Genomic DNA, 25393 nt, shown 5'->3' with positions numbered 1-25393 from the left:
AAAGTGGAATTATTCATGAGGTGGATTAAATGTCACATCTAATAGATGGGAGGATTTGTCTACATATATATTAATTCATATGAACCAAATGGATAAATTTTCATATAATAAGGTCGAAATTAAATTAATTAAAATTATTTATTTAAATTTCCTATGTTTTTGTCGCCGTTTTTTTAATTCTCTAATCGGCGTTTTATTCAACGTATAAAAAACGATTAATTCATTTATTTAATTATTATTTTTTGGGTGGGGTTTATTTGTCTTATTATTTTTATTATTAATTACTGATTCATTACTGCAGCTGGATCCTTCGTCATCTTCTTCTTCCTCTTCTGCCGACGCGTTCTTGGCTGTTTGCAATCTCTCTTCATTCGCCATTTTTTTGTTTTTTTTTTCAATTTCTTGGCGAGGGTTCATCCGGACGCTAAGCCCAGCTCTCACATTTGTTTTACTTGCGTTTTCACTTTGAACGGAGTGGGTGTTCGGATCGGTTTTTTAGGGCTTTGTTTCTGGACCTGAATGTAAGGGGGATTTTGATCCTTACAGAGCTTGTGTGATTTCTTTTTCGGTTTGACATAGATCTATCGGAGGGAGATTCTGTTTGTGTTCTTGATTTTGTGTGGGATTGCTGAGAATGTCTGGACCCTTGGATCGATTTGCCAGACCATGTGAGTTTTCCTTTCCTGATTGCTTTGATTTTTCCTTCTTTTGACCATGTGGTTTGCAATGGATTTGGTTTGGTGCTCGTGTTTGCTCCTAATTTGGGGCTTCTTGGCAGAGAAATGGAGTTGCGTTAATTCAGGAAGGGCTTTTTTTGGAGGGTTTATTTTATGTAATTTTACTCCTGGGTTCTGTTCTTGAAGTGAAATAGTCTTAGATCGTCATTGTTTCGTCAAACTATTTAGCTTTGTCTCTGATCGGAGATAGTTTTATTAGAATGATAGAATTTTTACTCTTAGGTTTGGTTCTTTTGAAGTTTGACTGTTTAAGTCGCAAGGAATTTCTTGGTCTACCTAGCTGCCTTCATTGGGATTTAGTCCCGACATATTATATGACAATCTATCTTAGTTGTTCAGTTTAGAGGGCACAATTGGATGGAAATTATGTCTTCTTGGTTGTGGACAACTCCACTTTGTGTATAGTTGCTAGATGATGAAACTTTGTTGTGTTAATTCCGGGAGTTTCATATCCCTCGTTCTGTATCGGATCGTGTTGTAACCTGCTTACGCCGTGCATTTTGGATCACCTTGCTAACATAGTGCTGCTTGCCATCCCTGAGATGATATTTGTGCTCTTGTTTTGGTTTGTACTTAGTTTCTCTGTTATTATTATTAAATCATCATGAGATTTAGGTCTCACGGTCAATCATCTGTTGGATATTGGAAAAACTTTCTTTCATGTGTTAGGTTAGGTAGGAAGGTCATAGTTGGTATTTGAAGTAGCTAATCGTTCGGAGGTCCTCTAGCAACGTTTTTTTTTTCCTTTTCAGTCTCATAAATTTTTTGGTGTTATTACGCGCTCTTATTTATGCATTGTTGTAAATGGTAGGCTTTGAAGGGTTCTCTGGAAGTGATGAAAGAAAAGAAAGAAAATCTGATTTTGAAAACTCGGAGGATGAAAGGAGGACGAGAATTGGATCTATAAAGATGAAAGCGTTAAATGCATCCTCCAAATTCAAACATTCCCTAAAGAAGAAGAGCAGTAGGAGAAAAAGTGATGGTCGGGTCAGTTCCGTTTCTATTGAGGATGTTAGGGATGTTGAGGAGCTGCGGGCTGTTGATGCATTTCGTCAAGCACTAATAATGGAAGAATTGCTGCCAGAAAAACATGATGATTATCACATGATGTTGAGGTGTGTAACCTTTCAGAAGGTCCTTTCTTCATTTTATTGCTAATACATGGTTAAATGAACAAAAATCTATTACTGCTTTGAATTTCTTGGAGATTGGTTTTATTCCGATTGGATTTTGTATAATGGTTCAATAACAAAAGCAAAAAGCGAACGTCCTTCTGAAAAAAGACAGCTTCACTCATGCTAGATCGTTAGCAAATTTCGAATGCAGTTGCAGCCTTTATACATATTTTTCTTCATCTTCTTGTTATGCCTCAAATTACTGCCCTTTGACTCTTTTTCCCACCCCTGCTTTAAGAGGTGCGTGGAGGCCTACGTAGCCTTGCCTATCTGACTCGAGTACAGGTATCACATTAGTTTTGGCCTTTGATCTAGTAAAAATCAGATTATTTTTGGTAGCAACTTTATATTAAAGATCTTTTGTAGTCCGATGATTCATAAGTTCAAAAGAATTCTTTTAATTATATTTGTGCCCTTTGTCTCACATAGGCTTATAAGAGCTTTGTGCTCAGTATCCATGGAGCTTTCGTGCCTTCGAAAAGCATTGTTTCAACTTCATGATATCCTGACTTCTCGAAGTTCTATTCTTTTGATAAGCTGCACAATTTTAACATATTGTTTTAGATGATATGCTGGTAATATCCCGATTGTCTTTTTAGGTTTTTAAAAGCTCGGAAATTTGATGTCGAGAAAGCAAAACATATGTGGGCTGATATGCTTCAGTGGAGGAAGGAGTTTGGTGTTGACACAATCGGTGAAGTAAGTACAGGTTAATCCAAACTTTGTTTTCTTAAAAGAAAAGAAACTTTTTAAACCTTATTATGCCAATCATTCCCCCCAGGACTTTGACTTCGTGGAGAAAAATGAAGTTCTGAGGTATTATCCTCATGGTTATCACGGGGTGGATAAAGAAGGAAGGCCTATTTACATCGAAAGGTTGGGGAAAGTGGATCCGAACAAACTTATGCAAGTGACAACTATGGATCGATATATAAAGTACCACATTCAAGAGTTCGAGAAGAGTTTTGCTATGAAGTTTCCAGCCTGTTCTATTGCTGCAAAGAGGCACATAGATTCAAGCACCACAATTTTAGATGTCCAAGGCGTGGTATGCTGGTTTTAAACGTTAGTGTTTTTTATTATCTGATTGGTTCGTGATCAAATCATTCAAATTAATTTTACCTTTCCCTTTTTCGACTTAGGGCCTCAAGAATTTCACCAAGTCTGCTCGGGAATTAATCATGCGGCTGCAGAAAGTTGATGGCGACAATTACCCAGAAGTAAGCAACTTCACCCTTTTGTAATGACAACATAAGAAACCTATATATTATTTCCAATCTCCATCCATCACTTGCAGTTGATGCTTTTGTGGGGTATGGTAAATGTAGCTTTAGATTGACGTATATTATTGATTGGATTATACAGACGCTCAGCCAAATGTACATTATCAATGCTGGTCCTGGATTCCGGATGCTGTGGAACACCGTGAAGTCTTTCCTTGACCCCCGAACGACATCTAAAATTCATGTATGTGGTAAATTTCTTTTTCGTCTATTTTGTAGTTGTTATTTATCTGCTTCAGATTATGACCTCTTTTGTTTAAATTTGTGTTAGGTTCTCGGAAACAAGTACCAAAGTAAGTTACTTGAAATAATTGATTCCAGGTAATTGGAGTTTATTTATTTTCTAGATACCATATAATAAGTTCTTATCCTTTTCTCATTCATTAAATGCATGCATTGTGCAGTGAGTTGCCCGAATTTCTGGGTGGAAGTTGTACCTGCGCCGATGTGGGGGGATGTCTTCGATCAGACAAGGGGCCATGGAGAAACCCAGAAATTGAAAAGGTTGATTGTGGTATTCTAACCTTTGATCTTTTATAATTAGTTTTAATTTTTGGGACAGCAGTTGAATGTGCATTTTTGGCAGATGATTCTTAATGGTGAAGCACGACGGGCCAGACAGGTCGTAAAAGTTCTAAATAGTGAAGGGAAGGTTGTTGCATATGCCAAGCCACATTACCCAATGGTAACTTTCTATTTTTTGAAAAACTATTCTAATTTGGACCTATTTCTATTCTCTCTTTTCTAATTTCTATAAAAAAGTGTGAAAATGTTCTCATTTGAACCGTCTTGTCAAAGGTGAAAGGTAGCGATACATCCACTGCCGAGTCAGGATCCGAAGCTGAAGAGATCGCTTCGCCTAAAGCAATGAAGAGCTATTCTCATCTTCGGTTGACCCCTGTTCGGGAAGAAGTAAGTTTCGCTTGTTAATTGATGTTTGTGGTTGCTACGGAACAAATGTTGTTTTGAGTGCTATTAGATATTCGAGTTTATGTGACAATACCTCGAGTTTTAAGATTGGCTTTTGAGTAGACTGCAGGTTTAGCCTTAGATTTTCTTAACGTTATTCATTGGTTGTTGCAGGCACGAGTCGGCGGGAAAGGAGGCTTTGCCGCTACCTTCTCCGGGTATGATGAGTATGTTCCCATGGTTGACAAAGCTGTCGATGCTGAATGGAAGAAGCAGGTTTCACTCCAACGACCTAATGCCTTGAAAGGTTAGCAGTTACTCGATCCATTGCAACTTCTGTGAACCATGTCAGCCAATAACTTTGGACATATTTGACGTATCGATCGAATCATGTCCACATAGCAAGATTGTTACAAGCAATGCTGATTGCTGAATATACTTCACTGGTTAGGTCCATAGAGTTAGATTATAGTTTGTCAATGATTTTAAAGTCTCTTTATTTGTTGCAGGGGTTCTTCCACTGCCCGACACCCAAAAAACATCCGAAGCGCTTCACACTCGAATGTTGGTAGTATTCATGGGCTTCTTTATAGCCATTTTGGCGTTCCTACGTTCACTAGCATGCCGGATAAGCGGGAAGAAGTTGTGTACCGGTAGTCAAAACACCACTCCAGACTTGTCCCATGACAAAACAGGAACGAAGGAGAATTGCCCCCCTTCACCAATTGCTAAGGTTACAGAAGCAGAACTCCTCTCTAATGTAATGAAGAGGTTGGGTGAGCTGGAGGAGAAGGTCGACACGCTCCAATCAAAACCATCCAAAATGCCATATGAGAAAGAGGAACTATTGAACGCTGCCGTCTGCCGTGTGGATGCGTTAGAAGCAGAGCTTATCGCTACCAAGAAGGTATACATACTGCTATACTCAGATCTTTTCAGCTTTGGAGTCTCGAACTTCTGATATGTGAACGTGTTTAACTTGTGTTTCCATTAGCTAGCCACGATATTCTTATATGGGTCGTTTTGTGTTCCCGTGACCCTTTTCCTACAGTCAGTCATTTGTCTTGTTGGGTCGTCTGAAAATGTCGTCTAAGTTGCGATAAAACTTGTCTGTGTAGGCTTTGCATGAAGCATTGATGAGGCAGGAAGAACTACTTGCTTACATTGATAGCCAAGAGGAAGCAAAGTTGCGGGTAAGCTAAGCTAATACATCTATGTTTTTGCTCATGTTTCTGCAACGAAACACAGTTTTCTGATTGATGCATATGTTCTTCCATTCACTAGAAAAAGAAATTTTGCTGGTAATATGCGTCTTGGTCGTGGGAAAGAGGAAGATTCGTCGTCGCTAAGCGCAGCAGGCTCTCGTGTCGTGTATCGGCTATGACTTGGAGTTTGAAGGTCCGCTGCTTGTCGTTGATCGTACTGACTTTATATTTGAATGATGTGATTATGTCTCCAATAAGGAGAGGAAAAACACATACGCATAGTTTGTGTGAAGAAATTACAATATGAAGTTTACATGTTTCCAAAAGAATATCTATTTATACACTAAGTTTTTTTGTTCTATGTTATTTATTTATTTTGCTTTTTCCCGCCATTTTCTTAGTTCCTATACGAAGATTCGTATATATTGTAACAGTCTAAGCTTACTATTAGCAGATATCTTTTCTTTGTGTTTTTTTCTCAAGCTCACCACTAGCGATATTATCCTCTTGGGCCAAATGTCTTGTGTACCTTTGCTCAAGGTTTTAAAACGCGTTTGTGCGAGAGAGGTTTCTACACCCTAATACGAAATGCTCTGTTCCCCTTCAACCGATGTGAGATCTTGCAATCTGGGGGCCAACGTCCTTGCTGGCATATTGTTCAGTGTCTGGCTCTGAGGTTTCCACACCCTAATGAACCCTAATGAAAAATGCTCTGTTCCCCTCTTCAACCGATGTGAGATCTCACAATCCACCCCCTTGGAGGCCAACATCACAATCCACCCCCTTGGGGGCCAACATTCTCACTGACACACCACTCGATGTCTAGCTCTTATATCATTTTTAACGGCCTAAGCCCACTGCTAAAAAAACGTCTGTTAAGGAGATGTTTCTATTCTCACGATAATACCTTATCAAGTAATTGTCTTCAATTAGGCAACAACATCTATTTATATATTTATTTACTTGAGATAAGATGACAATTAGTTCCTTAGAAAATAAAATTGAAACATTTTAAAACAAGTAAGACATGTTAAAGTACTAGATATTAATAGCGTTTTAACAAATATTAAATAAAAAACATACATTTACATTAAGAAAAAAACATAAATTTTTTTTTTCTAGACGAGTTTAACAAATGTGGGGTCAGATAAAGGTAACAAGTGTCCAATCCATCGGATTATATTCTCGAGAAATACAAACTTTCAGCTTCTAAAAGATAACAAGTACCTAGTCCTTATAAAAACTTTCAACTTTTTAAAGATAACAAGCATTTGGATCGTAAAGCTATGCTCGAAAAACACAAACTTCCAACTTCCAAAAGATAACAAGTATATATCGTCCATTGAGCTATATGCTCGACAAACACAAACCTTCAACATCCAAAAGATAACAAAACGCCCCGTTCACACAAGCCGTAACACAAACTTTCAACTTCATAAAGATAATAATTTCTCGATCCATTGAAGTATATGTTCAAATCGACATCCTATATAACAACAACAAGATAAAAAAGATAAAAAAAAAACATGTTTTAATGTACAAAAGAACATTGATTGATGTAATAATACCAAGTAATCAATGTCTCAAATATATTCCAACATACAACCAATGGGAGAGAGAGAGAGAGAGAGAGAGAGAGAGAGAGAGAGAGAGAGAGAGAGAGAAAGAGGAGGGAGAAACCCTTTCTCTGTAATTATATGTTTCTTTTTTATTATGAACTTTTTTTGGAGTTATTTCTCCAAGCTCCTATATTTCACATTCACCAGCGGAATGGGTTCTGCAAAATTACAACATTAATCAATTACAGCTTTCCTTTTACCATGTCTTTGTAAAGAGATGATATAGCTTCCTTACCACCATCTTCTTCTTCTTCTTCTTCTCGATGTAGTCGGTCAGCTCGGCTTCTCGAGCAAGAGATTCCTCGAGTGCCTACAAAAGGTAATTCGACAAAGAATATGATGAACGATTGAATTTACTGTCATCTATCAACTTAAGCTTCGTGTTTTTGGCTTGTGAGGAAGGACAACGTTTCGAGTTTTTGGGTTTAGTGATGATTTTTAGCTAGGTATCGAAGTAAAGGTAAGGTTTTTCAAACCCATGTGAGAGGGAACGTTAAAGAGAACGAGAATGAGAGATTAAATGCATTGTAATGTATCGGTTTTTTGTTTGGGCTTATCGATGATTTAACATGGGTTTAAGAGAACGAAGATGTAACAGCCTAAGCCCACCACTAGTAGATGTTGTCCTCTTTAGGCTTTCCCTTTCGGGATTCCCCTCAAAGTTCTTAAAATGCATCTGCTAGGGAAAAGTTTCCACACCCTTGTAAAAAATGTTTCGTTCTCCTCCCCAACCGATGTGGGATCTCACAATCCAGGCCCCAAAAATGTGGGATCTCACAATCCAACTCCCTTCAGGGCCCAGTGTCCTTGTTGACACACTGCCTTGTGTCCACCCCTTTCGGGTCTCAACCTCCTTGCTAGCACATCGCCCAATATCTGGCTCTGATACCATTTGTAACAGCCCAATCATATTGCTAGCAGATATTTTTCTCTTTGTATTTTTCCTTTCGGGCTGACCCTCAAGGTTTTTAAAACACGTCTATTAGGGAGAGGTTTCCACACCCTTATAAAGAATGTTTCGTTCTCCTCCTCCCCAATCGAGGTGGGATGTAAAACAATTATCAGTATGGTGTTTCAAGTGAAGATGAGTAGGAAAGTTTTGGTTCACCTTCTTGGTTGTGTCTAGCTCTTGTTCCAAAGTTTCAACTTTCCCTAAAGCAATGTTGAGCATTTCCTCCTTATCAGCTGGCATCACTGCCGGCTGCATGTTGAGAACATTGATCCTCTCTTCTAGCTCCGCCATACGCTTCATCATCGTCATGTAATCGCTCAGAGGCACCGCGGCGGGGGACGGTAATGCTGGACGGTTCGCCATCGAACCATCGTAGTAGACGGTGCTGCTATAGATGGCTGCCTCAGTGAGCTTCTTTGGCATGGTTCTTGTCAGCCGGACCATGGTCACTATTCCCATCACCAAAGCCATTATTCCCCCAACTATTTGGTTGCTGAACCCTTCCGGGACTTTGTAGTTTTCATGAGCAAATGGATCTGATACACACATGAAACAAAGAACAACAAGATCAGACAACTACACTACCACAAAAGTCTTGTTCGGGTCGTTACAATCATGTTCATGTTTCTCGTTTCTTGAATACAACGGAAACGAAAACGCTATCAAACGAAATCAAAAACGGTTCATATACCTTTGGAAAGACCATATTTCTCACTTGAAAGTGCCCAACTTGGATCCACGGCTTTGTCCACCACTGGCATGAACTGACCATATTGTTGATACTCACCGCCATACTTTCTGCCTGATGGAACCTGAACATGATAAAGAAAAACAATACCTTTAAAGAGTTTTCCTTTTCCTTTTCTCAAATGGGTTCTTCAAATTCTTGAGAGGAACTTACTTCTTGAATGATAGGGGTTGATTTTGATTGCTTTGGGGACATGCCTGATTCAACAGCTGGTGCTGCAGCTGCCACAGGAGCTGCTTCTGCCTTGAATGAACCACTTGCCTGCAAGTTTTAGTGAAAAAAATGAATCAAACAGAAAAAAAGTGAAGAAATGATGCAAATTTTGAAGGATTTGAAGAAGTAAATGGAGATGAAGGGGTTTGATTGAGCTTGGATAGGTGTTTTTATGATTATTGCCTTGGCTCCTGTGTTGTCATCTTCAGAGATGGTCTTCTCTTCAACGTTGGATAATGACCTTCTCCTGCATTTTCCTTCCCCGTTTTGAACCATCTGTTCTTTCATCAAACAAAAAAGTTCTAATTAGCAAATAAAAGAAAATCATGAATTCTTAGTTTCGTGTTTATTGATTCGGTTTCTGGTTACGTTAGATCATTTCATCCGTTCGAGTATAGTTCAATGAATAAGATACGTAAGCTCGCATTTCATGTGAGTGTCGAACGGATAAGAACATTAAACAAGCACAAACATGAAGCTAGTAAATTAAATTGTGAGATTTCACATCGGTCGGTTGGGGAGGAGAATGAAGCCTCCTTTATAAGGGTGTGGCATATGCATTTTAAAAATCGTGAGGGGAAGTCTAAAAAGGAAAATTCAAAGAGGACAATATCTGCTAGTGGTGGACTTGGGCCGTTACAAATAGTATTAGAGCCAGATACCGGGCGATTGCTAGAGAGGAGACTGAGCCCCGAAAAGGAATGGACACCAGACGATGTGCCAGCAAAGACGCTATACCCCGACAGGGAGTGGATTGGGGGTAGTCCCACATGAATTTGAAAAGGGAACAAGTGCCAGCGAGGACGCTGAAACTCGAAGGGGGGTGGATTGTGAGATCTCACATCGGTTGGGGAGGTGAATGAAGCTCTCTTTATAAGGGTGTGGAAACCTCTCCCCAGCAGACCCCAAAAGGGAAAGTTCAAAGAGGACAATATCTGTTAACGGTGGACTTAGATCCCGACGGAGTGGTCCCACATTGATTGGAGAAGGGAATGAGTGTCAGCAAGGATGCTAGGCCCCGAAAGGGGATGGATTGTGAGATCCCACATCAATTAGGAGGAGAACGAAGTCCCCCTTATAAGGGTGTAGCCCAAAAAAGATAATATATGCTAGAGTTGGGGTTACATCAACAAAACCAGAAGAACAGTGGAAGGGAAGTTTTAAGGTGACCTTGGCAATTTCTGGGTCGTTCCATGGTCCCTTGTCGGATCTCATGCAGCCACCCTTGTCAGCACAGGTGCAAGTACCTCCAATGAACTCCGGAAGTTCACTGATTGACAAACAAAACAAAACAAAACAAAACAAAACAACCTTAAAATTCTAAGCTTTGTCGATTAATGAAAAAAGAAATATTTTCATTTGAAAAAAACAAAAAAACATAAAACCCCACCTGGCATCAATGATCTCCAGCAACTTGGGCTGATACTTATTGCCAAGAACATGGATTTTAGCTGTCGTTTTTGGGTCAAGGAATGATTTCACAGTGTTCCACAGCAGCCTAAATCCAGATCCAGCGTTGATGATGAACATTCTGTTCAAAGTCTTTAAACCAACACAAAACAAAACAGCCAAACCAAACCATTATCTTTTCAAATGGGTACCACCAAACTAGGCCATATGTTCAAAAACTTCAAACTTTTTCTAAATGGATACCTCTGGATAGTTGTCACCATCAATCTTCTGCAGCCTCTGGATAAGCTCCCTAGCAGATTTGTTGAAGTTTTTCAGTCCCTACAGGCAAATTCCGCCGTGACTGATGTTTCGAGAACAAAAAAAACAAAAACGTTACCAAACGAGCCAAGACATACCACTCCTTGGACATCCAAGATGGTCGTGCTTTGATCAATGTGCTTCTTAGCTGCAATGGTGCAAGCTGGGAACTTCAAAACAAACGTCCTCTCAAACTCTCGGACATGGTAATTGATGTATCTATCCATGGTCGTCACCTCCAAGAGCTTGGTGGAATCGACTTGCCCGAGTCGTTCGATGTACACAGGCCGTCCATCCTTGTCGACTCCGTGATGCCCTTGTGGATAGTACTTCAACACTTCATCAACTTCCTTGAATTCAAACTCCTGTAATGAATACGAATCGAAACTACGTAAGCTTTTGAGTTTAGTAATAATTTAGGTCGAACGTTAAGAAGTTCGTAACCTCCATGATTGTGTCGGATCCGAACTCTTTCCTCCATTGAAGCATGTCAGTCCACATTTGCTTTGTCTTGTCAAAATCAAACTTTCTAGCCTTTAAGAATCTGAGCATCATGTGATGATCATCATGTCTGGCAGGGAGGAGCTCTTCCAATATCAGAGCTTGGCGGAAGGCATCAACTGCTTGTAATTCTTCTGCGTCGATGTCGTCTTCAATTGAGATAGACATCACTCTGCTGCTGTTTCTCCTACCTCGTTTCTTCATTGAAAGTTTGTATTTGTTTGAGGCACTGATCGCTTTCTGCTTAAGAGATGCAAGCCTTATCTTTCTATCTTCCTCCGACATCTCAGCTTCGTTGCCACCTATAAAAACACAATGACAACACACTTGACACTTCACTTAAGTTGAAGTTGTTCTCAGCTCTATGAAACCAAACTGATACCCTTTGTTCTACTAAGTGGGGCATACACATAACCCTCCCATCCCTCGTGCCATGGTTTCGGACGGATTAGGCCCTCTTTTCGATGTCATTACGCTCCTAGAGGAGTGAAAACAAGATCACTAGAAATAGCTAAAGAATTAGGCCCGATATAAGGCCTAAAAGACCTTCTATACTATTGTGAGATCCCACGTTGGTTGAAGAGGGAAACGAATTATACCTTGTAAGGGTGTGGAAACCTCTCCCTAATAGACGTGTTTTAAAATTGGGAGGCTGACGGCAATACGTAATGAGCCAAGACGGATAATATTTGTTAGCGGTGGGTTTGGACGGTTATAAATGGTATTAGAGTCAATCACTGGGCGGTGTGCTTGTGAGGACGCTGGGTCTCCAAGGAGGGTGGATTGTGAGATTCCACATTGGTTGGAGAGGAGAACTATGCATTTCTTGTAAGGGTGTGAAAACCTCTCCCTAGTAGACGCATTTAAAAATTGTGAGGCTGACGATGATACGTAATGGGCTAAACCGGATAATATTTGCTAGCGGTGAGCTTGAGCTGTTACAAATTGTATTAGAGCTAATCACCGAGGGGTATGCCAGCGAAGACACTGGGGTCTCAAGGAGGGTGGATTGTGAGATCCCACGTTGGTTGGAGAAGGGAACGAACCATTCCTTATAAAGGTGTGGAAACCTCTCCCTAGTAGACTCATTTTAAAACCGTGAGGTTGACGATGATACGTAGTGGGTCAAAGCGGACAATATTTACCAACAGTAAGCTTAGATTATTACAACTATCTTAAGAAGGTGAAACTTGCGATATATTCAAGGACCTACCTATACGTAACTAACCAAAACGGACAATATTTGATAGCGGTGGACTTAGGCTGTTACAACTATCTTAAGAAACGTGAAACGTGAGATCTGTTCAATGACCTATCTATACATAACGGGTTAAAACAGACAATATTTGCTAGCAATGAACTTGTGCACTTACAACTATCTTAAGAAAGGCTAAACATGGGATCTGTTCAAGTATCTACCTACCGGTTTAGGTAAACATCTAATGCGCTTAGCTTCAAACGACGAACGTACCTTTGGGCTGAGGGTCTGGCGCGGGGTCGGACATTGTTGCTATCCTAAGCTGGGCAGCTGGGTGAAGACAAGGATCAAAAGGGTGGGGGGAGAATCCAGCAGTTGTGTACGGCTATACAACTCCAAAAAAACAGAGCCCTCTTCCTTTTGTGTGCCTACACCTTCCACATCAAACAAACTAAACCCACATCAGAAATCAAACAAATAATCAAACAAAGAAGATGCACAAGAACAACATGGAAAAACAACTTTAAAATGTAATGAAACAACAATGGCCGTGTTCTTCGCTTTGTCTGTTCTTGAACAGAGCAAAACCCAGAAGAACATCAACAATAGAGGATGAGAGAAAATACCTTTTGACAAGAGTGCAGGAAGGAGAAAGAGGAGGATAAATGAAGAAATGTTTACTCAAAATAGGCCTCCAAAAGGGACAGCCCACACAGGGATTTCTGGTTCATCCACCATAGACAAAGTCTTGCAAGACAAGGAAACAAAACAGCTTGCATTTTTACCTCCCTCCTCTTTTCTTGGAGCCAATGCCGAAACCTAAGCTACTCCACTACCTTACCCATTGGTTTTTCCTACCACATTATTTTGTTCCAAAATTGTTAAATTCTTGATGATTCATTTTTAAACTAACAATATTTTTTAATTTTCATTAAAAAGTTTTAAAGCTTAGTTTCAATTGGACTCCTTACGAGCTAAGTGTGATAGCATCTATTGTACCACAATGAACCTGAATATCGAAATTGTTCGGAATACCCTTTTAAGTTTAGCGTCTAGAATTTATTTTGAGAATCTTTTGAAAATTCGAAAGTATTTTTTAAACGCTTTTAAAAGTCAAAAGGGTATTTTTGAAATAAAGTATTATCGATCCCTATCCAAAACTAACCGTAAGAATATTTTGATTAATTTAAGAATACAATGACCCTTTATTCTTTTAAGTGTGTGATTGTTTTGAATAATGGCTTCTTTAATTAGGTTTTTGAGAGCAACTACACATTGATGATTGATTATTATTATTCCTACAGCTTAGAGACATGTGTTTGTGACAACCATCCCATGATCCTTTTGGTGTCTTGTTTTGATTGATGTTTTTTTTTTTTTTTTGTTGGGTTAGATTTCAACGAACGTACGAGAGAATAATTATAAGGTCGCACATGTTTCTATTTCTAATACAGTTCAATGACTGAATTTGGTGCCGACTTCAAAATAATTAAAATATTAGAAGTTCAAATTTTCAGTTATATGTATCGTTTAACTAAAATTTTAGATTGAATCTTCACATGATATTATTTTTTTTTAAGTCGTGATTAAACGTAAGCGAAAATATGCAATATTTATGTCGGTCTAATGTTTAATTTGAGAAAATTCATCGTTTAATATATTTTCTCAAAACTATGTGCTAAATCATAAGAATTTTAATTAATTAATATATATATAGTGAATATTAATATGTTTTTTTTAGAATTTAATGTCCCTAAACTTTCAAAAAATTTCAATAACATTCTTAATTATTGACTATAAAAAAACGGAGATAACTTTTAAGGTGACGATTTTTATCTATATATTGACGATAAAAACGATGTGGGATCTCACAATTCACTTCTCTTGAGGGTCAACGTTCTCACTGCCACACCATGCTCGTACTATTTGTAACACCAAGCCCATTACTAGCAAATATTATCCTCTTTAGTTGGGAGAAGGTAACGAAACATTCTTTATAAGAGTGTGGAGACTGGCGATGATATCTAATAGGCCAAAGCGGACAATTGCTAGCTGTGAGTGAATATAGAAGAGATCTTGTCGGTGAATATAGAAGAGATCTTCGTAACGAAAAGTGAAGCCAAGTAATCTATAACTTTTTTGTTTGTCACTTGAGAATTTTATCGACATGACTACGTCATTAGTATGATTCTGATACCACTTGTTAAGAACAATAGAACCTCCACCCACCTTCGTAGTCATGTAATATTGTCTACGGTAGACGTAATCTCTCAATGTTATGCTATTAGTTCTACCTGTAATATCTAGTCTTCACTTATATACTCACAATCCAAGACTTTGATTGCTTTCTTTAACAAGTATCACATCTTGACTCAACCCTCGAAGAAGCCTCTCTCACGACTTCACCGTTCACTCGCCCAGTGCATCTTTTATCCAATCGAGAAGAAATTTCAATCAAACGAAATCTTAATAAATCAATATACAATTTCCAATTCAAACTCATAAATTCTAATCGAAATATAGTAATCAACTTCCTGAAGATTTTGGAAGTCTAAATTTTAAGAGATTTAGAGAAAGTTTCAAAACTTTGGTCAGAAAGTTAGGTAAAGAACGTGAAGAAACTACAGCTACACTCAACTCTCCCACATTCCCATTTGGATCGTAGACGGCGGTAATCCGCAGGAAACTCGTCTTTGGATTTTCCTCCGCTTTCTTCTTCAGACATTTCCCATAGTACCCTCCAACATTCAACACGATAAAGTTAAAAACAACCTAAAAACGAAGCAGTTTTTCATCCAAATAAGTCTCCACCTGTTGAATTTCCTTCTCTCCCTCCCTTTTCCCCATCACTATACCCGTTTTCAGAAATACCCATTTCGTAAAACCCCCCAAAATCCATAAACAACACCCACAACTTCACTCCCATTGCTCCAAAACTTATCTTAGCCTTTTCCCAGGTGAAGATTTTCATCCCCTCGGTGAGTTGAGACGAATTCTCTCGTTTTTTTTCCTGTTTTGTTCTTGATTTTGTCGTACCATTTTGAAATTAGATTGCTGGGGACTGATTTTTTGGTATCTGTTCTTGTTTTTCTCTTTTGGGTTGGAGATTAAATGCTCTTTTTGATCGATTTCTCTTGATTGAATTTGCATTTGACCTGAAATAGTTCATTGCATGTATGCTTTTTGCTTAATATGATGCTTGTTTTATGCTGTCTCTGTGTTTTTCGACATCTTGTTCGTCTCTTTAGTACATTATCCCTTATCTTCAAGCGAATTTGAGCTGTAAGGAATTCGTTTGTAATCATTTTGTTAGGTAGGAAGAATCTGGAAGTTAGGTTAAGGGAAAAAGAAGAATGTGATTTGATGCTTGACCTTATCACAATGCAACAATTGTTTAACATCATTATCCTTTTCCTTTTGTTTTTTGATTTTGATTTTTTAATGAATTCTGTTCATGTAAAACTATGGATTTGAAACTCTGTTTCATTTCTTAAGTTGATTTTGATTTGTTTGGAAGAATAATAGAATCCATTCATTGTCTTTTATAAATTATGTAATGGTGTTCAGTTCTCTGTGAATCGAAAGATAGGTCAGTTCAAAATGTATGCCATAGACAGAATAACGTTCGATTTACTCCGTTTTCGTTTGGAAGTTTACCTTAACCTTCATTCTTTGAACGGGGAACTCTATTTTTATTGAATATCCTTTTGCCTGAAATTAGATTAAACGTCGTAGAAGTCTTTGTTTTGAACGTTTTAAATTAAGGTAACATCCAATATATGCGTCAATATATGGAGAGTTTTTAAGCTAAGAGGTTTTTTATTTCAAGAAACGAGTCTTGAATGTTTACTTGTTCGATATAATTGATTTTGTTGTTTTTTGGTTGTGTTCGATTTCAGGTTCTACCCTACTTCTGTGGAAGTCGGGTGTGCGGGGGAAGATCATTCAAGTTACCATCATTTAGGTTTGGTCGAGTTTTTAGTTCTAATATGGCTGGTGATCCTTTGACAAGCTCTGATGGCAATGCACAACCTGATCCACGGAGGACGTATCAGGTTGTTGTGGCGGCTACTGAAAATATGGGTATTGGTAAGGATGGGCAACTACCATGGACGTTGCCGTCTGATCTCAAGTTTTTTAGAAACATAACCACGACAACATCGGATCCAGGGAAAAGGAATGCAATTCTAATGGGTCGAAAAACATGGGAGGGTATTCCTCCTGAGCGTCGACCACTACCTGGTCGTCTCAATGTTGTTCTGACTCGCTCGGGGAGTTTTGACATTGCCACTGTTGAAAATGTCATAATATGTGGTAGTATAACGTCTGCTTTGGAGTTATTAGCAGCTTCTCCGTACTGTTTGTCAATAGAGAAAGTGTTCGTTATAGGTGGTGGCGAGATATTAAGGTGTGTGTGCTTGTTTTCTCGATCGCTCTTAGTGTACTACTTGCTGTCTTTGTTCACTGATTGTGTTTTTAATGCAGGGAAGCTCTGAATGCCCCTGAATGTGATGCTATCCACATTACTGAAATCGAGGCAAATGTTGACTGTGATACCTTCATTCCAGCTATCGATAAGTCTATGTTTCAGCCATGGTACTCGTCGTTTCCTGTGGTGGAAAATAACTTTCGATATTCTTTCACTAGTTATGTTCGTGTGAGGAGCTCGATCGAACCACCTATTGATCAGAACAATGGCCCGATCGGTAATAACAAGCCTGATTTCTCTAACTTTGAGGCTAAGAAGTTCTCTTTCCTACCGAAGGAGATTTTTGAGAGGCACGAGGAGTACTTGTACTTAAAACTTGTTCAAGAAATTATCTCAAATGGTACCGCTAAGGAAGATAGAACAGGAACAGGTACTTTGTCAAGATTCGGGTGTCAGGTAATATTCTCTTATTATTCGGGATATCTATTTTTCTCCTAGTAGATCTATTTTGAATGCTTATGTATGCACGAGTTCTTGTCTTGTTCTTGATATCTGTACAGATGCGGTACAACTTGCGCAAGACGTTTCCGCTGCTTACAACTAAGGCATGTGCTGATTTTCTCGTTTTGATTTCTTTTGTAGCTGTATTGTGAAAGCGAAACTCCCTCTTTTCTTGTCTTGTTTCACTTTTGCAATTTCTAAGAATATGGTGCATCGTTTTTGGGAATGGTCCAGTCGTTGACATATATCCTTGTCGTTTGATCCTTCAGAAAGTATTTTGGCGAGGGGTCGTTGAAGAACTTCTTTGGTTCGTAAGTGGTTCGACGAATGCAAAGGTAAGATGTTAAGCTATGCTATACTATGCTTTGCTAGCACTATCACTTTGAACTTTACTAGTAGGTTGCAGCCTTGTAGCCTAGATGGCCTGGCTGAGTAGTTCTTCCCATCATCCATACTTCTTTGTCTTTGTTTTCGATCCTTGTCCGTTTTATGGGAAGGGGTAAACGTTGGGAGGGGGTGGCTTAGTGGTTATCGTGACTAAAGATACTTTTAGGAACTTATAAAAAGTGTTTTTACAGATATTGTCCTCTTTGGGCTTTTCCTTTTAGGCTTCCTCTCAAGGTTTTTAAAACACGTATGCTAGGGAGAGGTTTCCACACTCTTATAAATAATGCTTCGTTCTACTTCTCAACTAATGTGGGATCTCACAATCCACCCTCCTCGGGGCCCAGCGTTCTCGTTGGCATTCGTTCCCCTCTCCAATCAATGTGGGACCCCCCCAATCCACCCCCTTCGGGACCCAGCGTCCTCGTTGGCACACCGCCTGCTGTCCACCTCCCTTCGGGGCTCAGCCTTCTCGCTAACACATCGCCTAGTGTCTGGCTCTAATACCATTTGTAACGGCCCAAGCTCACTGCTAGCAGATATTGTCCTCTGTTGGCTTTCCCTTTCGGGCTTCCTCTCAAGGTTTTTAAAACGCGTCTGCTAAGAAGAGGTTTCCACACCCTTATAAAGAATGTTTCGTTCTCCTCCCCAATCGATGTGGGGTCTCACAATATGGATCAGACTTTGTGGAGATACCGCTCGGTAAGGAAGTTGTTAGATAGGTCTCTGGAAACTTTTGGTAATTGTATGGCTTGGAGGAGGTGATGTTACTCTATGATGGAGAAGGCACTCTTTCATTCACTGTTTTGTGGCCGACGAAAAGTTCTCAGACCGATTGCTTTTTTACTATTCCATATAATGTTCGGGTGGAAGGCGGTTTCCTAACGATCGCTTTTAGAGAGGTGGCTTCAAGTTTCCCATTTTAGTACGTCCTTTTAGGCGTCGATAGCCTAGTGTAGTGTGTGTGGTTTATCCTGTAGTAGTCATTCTCAACCACCAGAACCTCTTTTTTACAAAACCTTTGTTTACTGAACAATTTGACTTGAATTATATCCTGAAGTTTCAATATCAACAGGTTCTACAGGAGAAAGGCATTCATATTTGGGATAGCAACGCATCGAGAGATTACCTCAATAGGCAATTACTCGTACATTTTTTGAAATTTTAATTTTTCGATATATAGTTTAAGCCATAACCCGTTCTTCTTTTCTTTTCTGTAATATTTAGTATTGGTTTGAAAGAACGGGAGGAGGGCGACTTGGGACCTGTATACGGGTTCCAATGGCGACACTTCGGTGCTAGGTTCGTGGATTACTCTGAGAATGACTTCGAAAGTTTATTGCAGGATTTGAGGTTTAATGCTTTCGACATTGCTTCTATAGGTATACTGACATGCATGCTGACTACACTGGTCAAGGATTTGATCAGTTGCTAGATGTTATTAACAAGATAAAGAACAATCCCGACGACCGGAGGATCGTTCTTTCTGCTTGTATTAAGAGGATATTTTGCCGTGATAATTAGTTAGAATATATATCAGATATTTAGGGAGTTGTTAGTATAGATTTTATTAACCGTATATTTTATTTATTTACCAAATTTAGTTAGATATATATTTTTTCTATTTTTAGGTATTAGTTGATAGTTTGTATCCTATTTAAACGTGGTAAACCTGAATGAAGATCATACTTTCGATCCCAATTCTATTTCTATTTCTCATTCTTAACAGCTTGGAATCCATCTGATCTCAAACTAATGGCACTTCCGCCTTGCCACATGTTCGCTCAGGTTGGATTAAAATGCACGATGCTAGGTTTAACGCTCATTCGTTTACTTTGTTTATTGGTCGTTTTTTGCAGTTTTATGTAGCGAATGGGGAATTATCGTGTCAAATGTATCAGCGCTCTGCTGACATGGGCCTTGGTGTTCCGTTCAATATTGCATCATATGCTCTTCTGACGTGCATGATTGCTCATGTTTGTGGTATGCTACTCCATAATGACCAGTAGTTTACTTTAAATTACCTTGTTGAAGTTAAAACTGTTATTTTGGAGCTGGCTGTTCAATGATATCTCGTTTTTTCTATACGTATCTGTTTTTGGTAGTCTTTTTGTAACCGCTCACGACCATTGTCCTTTTTGAACTTTCCCTTCCGGGCTTTCTCTCAAAGTTTTTAAAACGCGTTTGCTAGGGAGAAGTTTCTACACCCTTATAAGGAATGTGTCGTTCTCCTCCCGAACCGATGTGGGTTCTCACAATCCACCACTCTTCAGAGCCAAGCATCCTTACTGGTACACTGCCTCGTGTCCACCCCCTTCAGGGTGCAGCCTCCTCGCTGGCACATTGCCCGATGTCTGGCTTTGATACCATCTGTAACGGCCCAAGACCATTGCTAGCCGATGTTGTCTTCTTTGGGCTTTCCCTTCTAGGCTTCCCTTTAAGGTTTTTAAAATGTGTCTGCTAGGCAGAAGTTTCCACACCCTTATAAAGAATGTTTCGTTCTCCTCCCTAATCGACGTGGAATCTCACAATCTTTTTGTCTCTCATCCCTTCTTGTTTATGTATTCTTTGTGTGGCAATCTAGTAAGGTCATGAAACGAGATTTATTTTTCTTCAATATTGCTCATGCCTACCGCTAGTAAATATTGTCCTTTTTGGGTTTTCCCTTTCAGGCTTCCCCTCAAGGTTTTAAAACGTGTCTGTTAAGGAGAGGTTTCCACACTCTTATAAAGGGTGCTTCGTTCCTCCCTCCAACTGATGTAGGATCTCACAGTTCACCTCCATTTGGGGCCCAGCGTCCTGCTGGCACTCATTCTCCTCTCCAATCGATATGACCCCCCAATCTACCCCCTTTAGGGCCAGCGTCCTCGCTGGTACACTGCCTGATGTCCACACCCTTCGGGGTTCAGCTCCTTGCTGGCACATTGCTTGGTGTCTGGCTCTGATACCATTTGTAACCACCCAAGCCCCTGCTAGCAGATATTGTCCTCTTTGGGCTTTCCCTTTTAGGCTTCCCCCAATGTTTTTAAAATGCGTATGCTAGGGAGAAGTTTCCACACCCTTAATAAGGAATGTTTCGTTCTCCTCTCCAACCGACGTGGGATCTCTCATTACGGCTCATAAAACATTCTTAACAAAAGCAATGTGGTTTTCCTTTAACAAAAGCAATGTGCAGGTCTTGCTCGAGGCGACTTCGTACACGTGATTGGAGATGCTCATGTTTACCGTACTCACGTGAGGCCATTGCAGGAGCAGCTTCAAAAACTCCCCAAACCGTTCCCGGTAAGTAGGAAAACTATGATAACGTCGTTCTTCCATGTTAGCATTTAGTAACCAGCTGCGTTTAATTCGTCTTAACCTTATTGTAGATTTTGAAGATTAACCCCGAGAAGAACGATATCGATTCTTTCGCGGCAGCTGATTTCGAATTAATCGGTTACAACCCTCATGAGAAGATAGCAATGAAAATGGCAGTGTAGAACTTGATCTAACTTGTTCAACAAACCAGGGGACTCAGTTCCTTTACCGTATATTATCCAAATTTTGAGGCAAGTGCAGTAAAATTACCATGAAAATGTTCTATGAGTTGTTTATATGTCGGGTTCGTTCGCGCTGAAGCGGTTTTTTTAGCAATATTTCAGGTACGAACATCGAAGGCGTTGGTTAATATGGTCTGCAAATAAACAGTGCTAATGGGATATATACTTCATACTTTACTATGTCCAGTGAGAATCCTTTAGTTCCTCTGGTTGGTTCTGAAGTGATTTAGTTCGGTTTTGTATTTGCTATAGTTTTTTTACGGTTCTCATTCAAATACACGGTCGCTGCTATTTTAATACCGTGCTACATACAAGTATAATGTTACCTCGATCGATCGGTTCTCGGACTTCATCTGGTTTTGAAATGATGGATTATGTTTTGTATACTTCTCATGTCCTGTTCTTGCCGCTTTATAAGATGGTTGTTTCTTATAAGGGTGTAGAAACATCTACCAGTAGGCGTGCTTTAAAACTATGAGGGTAACGGAAAGTAGACAATATCTGCTGACGGTGGGATTGAGCTGTTACAAATGGTATCAGAGCTAGACATCAAGCAGTGTGCCAGTGAAGATGCTGGTTCTAGGGGGTGGATTGTGAGATCCCACATTAGTTGGAGAGGAGAACGAAGCCTTCCTTATAAGGGTGTGAAAATCTCTCTCTTGTAATCGTGTTCAAAACTGTGAGGCTGATGGTGATACGTAATGGGCCAAAACAGATAATATCACTGTGAGGCTGATGGTGATACGTAATGAGTTAAAACGGATAATATCTGTTAGTAGTGGGTTTGAACCCACTTGGACTATTACATTCATATTAGAGATATAGATCGATCGCTTATGATTAGTCTCGACACTGGACCGAATATTTTATGGTTTATGTTGATGCCAAGAGATTTGATTCGATATCTTTTGAATGATCATTAGGAGATAAAACCCGGTATCAGGGTTCATATGGTGATGTTGCCTTGAACATTAGTTCGAGGATGAGAACGGGTTCTTGTTCTTGTTCTTGTTCGGATAGAGGAATTGGATGCCCCTATTCCAAGGACTGGTTGCCTTGAATTGAAGGGCATTATTAGCATAGGATAGAATTATTATTATTCAAATGCTTCTTCCCTTTATCCAATTAACACCTCATTTTGAATCAATTCCTTTTATCTTTCTCATTCAATGAAACCCTAGAAGCCTAGAAACCCCTCTTCTAAGCTCTTATCCAAATATCTCCTTTCCGATATTTTACCTCGTCTCGTGATATTAGGTCAGAAAAAACTTTTGCCTCGGTTTTGAACACGTAGTTGACCTAATATTGGGCTCACAGGCTAAAATCTTAACATATTGGCCTCATGAGTCTCGTACAAATTTAAATTTTTAACTGTTTAGATAATAATATAATATTTTAATCAGTTAAGAAATAAATACTAATTGTCTCATTAGTCTGATAAAAATTTAAATCCCGTAATTCTTTAGATAATCAGTTGAGCTATGCTTATATTGACAAAATTAAATTTTTTTTTTATGGATTTTGATAAAGATAAGTATGAGTCGATAATATCGAAAGAAAAATAGTTTGAGTTGACAAGGGTATATATGTAATAACGAATAACACACGTGTTACAATCTGAAAGGTATCGTGAATAATAAACCTATCAATTTTTATTCCATTAGACTAATGTCACATGGACAAGAATAAATATGGAATAATATGACAATTAAAGCCTATAACTATTTTAATTTTTAAAAAATGAAAATGATCTAAATATTCTATTTATCACAATAAAAATCATACCTTAATAAACTTTATGCTAAAGATTTTTTTAAAATATAAAATATCATGCATGCATATAATTCATTCAAATAAAATTTAATTTTCTTATTTATATTATTTATAATTTTACTATTTTAATTTTAATATATTATATAATCTAATATGAAGATAAATATACATAACTTGAGTAATATACTCCTCTAGTTCATAATAATTAAAAAAATTATAACACTTACATTATATTTTATTATTATCTTCAACCAATTTATTAAATATATTTTCAATGGATTTTCATTTAATTTAACAGAGATTCTCTATATAGAATTATGGTCATGTGAATTTTTTTTTCCATATTTTTATGAAAAAAATAAATTAATTTCAATTTTTTTTATCAGATGAGTTTCGATCTTTCAATATAATTTCTATTAAAAAATGTAAAACATTACGATGGATTCATTAATATTTTATAAATAAAAATATAATATAATATTTAAAAATTCAAATTTCAATATAATAACTTAATATTCTACAAATAAATAAATATTATAAATATATTATAAGGTAGGTTTAAACTTTCATTTTAATATATTTATAAGTTTTATTCGTGTGTATATATGTATATAGGAATAAAATAGTTGGGGCATCCCAATTTAGTTTATAGAGAAAAATCTGTCTCTACTCAAATTATAATTATATATTTATAAATAAATAAATATTTTTTAATATTTACTTTTATTAATAAATAACGGAAATAATTTCTCTCAATCTAATATTTTATGTTTGGATAAAGTTGAATATATTATTTTATTAAAAGCTAACAGATTAATTAAATTATGTTTGGATAAAGTTTTAAAGACTTATAACAGATTAATTTAGTAAGATCTAGAAAATTTTAACAGATTAATTAAATTATGTTTAATTCAAATTTGAAATCCAATTTTTTTTTTTTTTTTTTTTTTTAGATTAAGAAGAAAAATAGCCATACTTTGAACATAAGCGCTTTACTTTGAGCTTCTCAAAATGTCTCAAATTAAATAGCATTTTTTTATTATAAACATAATTTTACTTTGGACTTCCCAAAAGTACTCTAACTTGCCAATAGTTTGTTTGATTTATAAACCCATAATCATTCTCTAATTGAGAGCTTAATTGGAGGAATGGGAGTAATTGGAATGAGTTGCTTCATTCAAACACTTCTCCAAATATGTAAAAGCAAAATTAAAATGGAGGAAAAAAGGCTGTACAGAAGGATATACGGAACTCATTACCATTTTCGAAGTTCTCAGTTTCTTCTTTAGAATTCGACCAGTTGCCCTAATCACTTGCAGGATTAACGAGATGCGAAAGCTTTGATTTCTAAAATCCACAGAATTCTTCCTCCCTTCTCAATCTCTGCTGCCGCGCTATGAACGCCTCCACCATCTCCTGGAACTCCTCGTTGCTCATTCCATCTTCCGGATACGAGATTTGTTCTGTTCCTTCACTCAATCGGACGATTTTTTTGCTTTTTTCTGTTTCTGATCGGCTCAGTTTGCTGTGCGGATTCTCTCGCTGTACCACCGCTATTTTCTCCGACTGACTCCTACGATAATGTTTGATTTCTTCAGGATTACCGATTTTCTTTATCGCGATTGAGGCGTTGCCGCTTCCGCTATCGATCTGCTTGATTCGGTACTTGATGGAGGCGTCGCCATGGACGTTTCCGCTTCCGCTTCCGCTATCGATCTGCTTGATTCGATAATCGATGGAGGCGTCGCCTTGGACGTTGCCGCTGCCGCTATCGGTCTGCTTGATTCGGTACTTGATCTCGGCGCGACGAGTTCTTTGATTCTTCTCGCTGTTTTGGATGAACTCCTCGTAAAGATCGGCAACCGAATTCTTCTTGCTCAGATCCGTACCAGAGAACTGTCCCGATTTAGCGAACAGAGTGATGACTATCGCGTTTCCGATCAGAAACACGAAGCGAGGACTAATCAAAGTCATCGACAAGCACCGGAAGTACTCTCCAGAATTCTTGAAGGCGCTCGGCAGATGGATAGATAATTTCGAGATCACGACGAGAATCAAACACAACTCGATGAACCGAAACAGGTTAGCAATTTTCCTGAGCTGTCGATACTTAAGAATCGCGTTCATCTTCTCCGTTCTTATGTCGCAGAAACCGACAGACTCCATTTCCAGAAACAACAAAATCAATCCAGTGAAAACAACAACAACAACAACAACAGAATTTACAAAGACGATCAGGTAAAATCAAATCAATGTCACTGGTAAACAAATTCCTTCTCCGTCAAATTCATCGATCCAACCCCAACAATCATCTCCAGTGGAATCACTTCCAGGAAACTGGACGGTGCTGCAAAGAAATTTGGCGATTGGAAGCATGGAAACAGAGAGAAAATCAACAAGACAAAATTTGAGGAACAAAGAAAAACAGAGTAATCTCCACTTTTTTTTTTTTTTTTTGTTCTTCCTTCTTTTTCTCTTCAACTAGTTTTATTGTTCTTTTTTCTATAAACGCTTTAG

The 25393-nt window shown here is 38.3% G+C and overlaps 4 protein-coding genes across 6 annotated transcripts; 2 read left to right on the top strand and 2 right to left on the bottom strand.

Annotated features, from left to right (window-relative positions):
- The first annotated feature begins 296 nt into the window (after positions 1-296).
- LOC111451170 (phosphatidylinositol/phosphatidylcholine transfer protein SFH8-like) lies at positions 297-5696 on the top strand. Its single transcript, XM_023091478.1, has 14 exons — positions 297-668; positions 1549-1852; positions 2512-2611; positions 2694-2960; positions 3055-3132; positions 3278-3379; positions 3467-3516; positions 3600-3699; positions 3782-3880; positions 3994-4107; positions 4279-4411; positions 4614-5011; positions 5223-5297; positions 5389-5696. Exons 1-14 carry the CDS (start codon positions 635-637, stop codon positions 5407-5409), a joined length of 1875 nt encoding a protein of 624 aa, XP_022947246.1. The 5' UTR covers positions 297-634; the 3' UTR covers positions 5410-5696.
- A 1150-nt stretch (positions 5697-6846) lies between these two features.
- On the bottom strand, positions 6847-13099 carry LOC111451171 (phosphatidylinositol/phosphatidylcholine transfer protein SFH3-like). Of its 2 annotated transcripts, none has more exons than XM_023091480.1 (13): positions 12877-13099; positions 12524-12701; positions 10996-11354; positions 10650-10916; positions 10495-10572; positions 10232-10383; positions 10012-10111; positions 9025-9117; positions 8782-8889; positions 8572-8692; positions 8037-8416; positions 7164-7238; positions 6847-7086 (listed from the first exon to the last, which is right to left on the bottom strand). In XM_023091480.1, exons 2-13 carry the CDS (start codon positions 12555-12557, stop codon positions 7069-7071), a joined length of 1785 nt encoding a protein of 594 aa, XP_022947248.1. In that variant the 5' UTR covers positions 12558-12701; positions 12877-13099; the 3' UTR covers positions 6847-7068. The 2 variants fall into 2 exon arrangements, with proteins under 2 accessions (XP_022947248.1, XP_022947247.1); XM_023091479.1 differs by having other exon boundaries at positions 12524-12684.
- Positions 13100-14949: 1850 nt separating this feature from the next.
- LOC111451711 (bifunctional dihydrofolate reductase-thymidylate synthase-like) lies at positions 14950-21489 on the top strand. 2 transcript variants are annotated; one of them, XM_023092233.1, is made up of 13 exons: positions 14950-15228; positions 16150-16658; positions 16736-17135; positions 17240-17284; positions 17450-17515; positions 18640-18701; positions 18792-18866; positions 18947-19057; positions 19298-19352; positions 19424-19547; positions 20740-20846; positions 20933-21073; positions 21206-21489. In XM_023092233.1, exons 2-12 carry the CDS (start codon positions 16240-16242, stop codon positions 21041-21043), a joined length of 1575 nt encoding a protein of 524 aa, XP_022948001.1. In that variant the 5' UTR covers positions 14950-15228; positions 16150-16239; the 3' UTR covers positions 21044-21073; positions 21206-21489. The 2 variants fall into 2 exon arrangements, with proteins under 2 accessions (XP_022948001.1, XP_022948000.1); XM_023092232.1 differs by having other exon boundaries at positions 14951-15228; positions 18947-19052; positions 19293-19352; positions 20933-21489.
- Positions 21490-24031: 2542 nt separating this feature from the next.
- On the bottom strand, positions 24032-25372 carry LOC111451717. The gene is made up of 2 exons (XM_023092245.1): positions 24647-25372; positions 24032-24574 (listed from the first exon to the last, which is right to left on the bottom strand). Exons 1-2 carry the CDS (start codon positions 25040-25042, stop codon positions 24224-24226), a joined length of 747 nt encoding a protein of 248 aa, XP_022948013.1. The 5' UTR covers positions 25043-25372; the 3' UTR covers positions 24032-24223.
- Between the last annotated feature and the right edge of the window lie 21 nt (positions 25373-25393).

Source organism: Cucurbita moschata, unplaced genomic scaffold (assembly GCF_002738365.1).
Source record: "Cucurbita moschata cultivar Rifu unplaced genomic scaffold, Cmos_1.0 Cmo_Scf00013, whole genome shotgun sequence".
Taxonomy (NCBI): domain Eukaryota; kingdom Viridiplantae; phylum Streptophyta; class Magnoliopsida; order Cucurbitales; family Cucurbitaceae; genus Cucurbita; species Cucurbita moschata.
Note: the sequence above shows the minus strand (reverse complement) of the source record. Positions and strands in the feature narration are given on the sequence as shown.

Excerpts from the sequence above, each read along its gene's own strand:
- LOC111451170 (XM_023091478.1), top strand. The coding sequence starts at position 635 with ATGTCTGGACCCTTGGATCGATTTGCCAGACCAT. Across the intron at positions 1,853-2,511 it reads GATTATCACATGATGTTGAG|GTTTTTAAAAGCTCGGAAAT; the intron begins GTGTGTAACCTT and ends TTGTCTTTTTAG. Across the intron at positions 2,612-2,693 it reads GTGTTGACACAATCGGTGAA|GACTTTGACTTCGTGGAGAA; the intron begins GTAAGTACAGGT and ends CATTCCCCCCAG.
- LOC111451171 (XM_023091480.1), bottom strand. The coding sequence starts at position 12,557 with ATGTCCGACCCCGCGCCAGACCCTCAGCCCAAAG. Across the intron at positions 8,890-9,024 it reads ATGACAACACAGGAGCCAAG|GCAAGTGGTTCATTCAAGGC; the intron begins GCAATAATCATA and ends TAAAACTTGCAG. Across the intron at positions 8,417-8,571 it reads GAAATATGGTCTTTCCAAAG|ATCCATTTGCTCATGAAAAC; the intron begins GTATATGAACCG and ends TGTGTGTATCAG.
- LOC111451711 (XM_023092233.1), top strand. The coding sequence starts at position 16,240 with ATGGCTGGTGATCCTTTGACAAGCTCTGATGGCAATGCACAACCTGAT. Across the intron at positions 17,516-18,639 it reads GTGGTTCGACGAATGCAAAG|GTTCTACAGGAGAAAGGCAT; the intron begins GTAAGATGTTAA and ends CAATATCAACAG. Across the intron at positions 19,548-20,739 it reads CATGATTGCTCATGTTTGTG|GTCTTGCTCGAGGCGACTTC; the intron begins GTATGCTACTCC and ends AGCAATGTGCAG.
- LOC111451717 (XM_023092245.1), bottom strand. The coding sequence starts at position 25,042 with ATGGAGTCTGTCGGTTTCTGCGACATAAGAACGGAGAAGATGAACGCG. Across the intron at positions 24,575-24,646 it reads ACCGAATCAAGCAGACCGAT|AGCGGAAACGTCCATGGCGA; the intron begins AGCGGCAGCGGC and ends AGCGGAAGCGGA.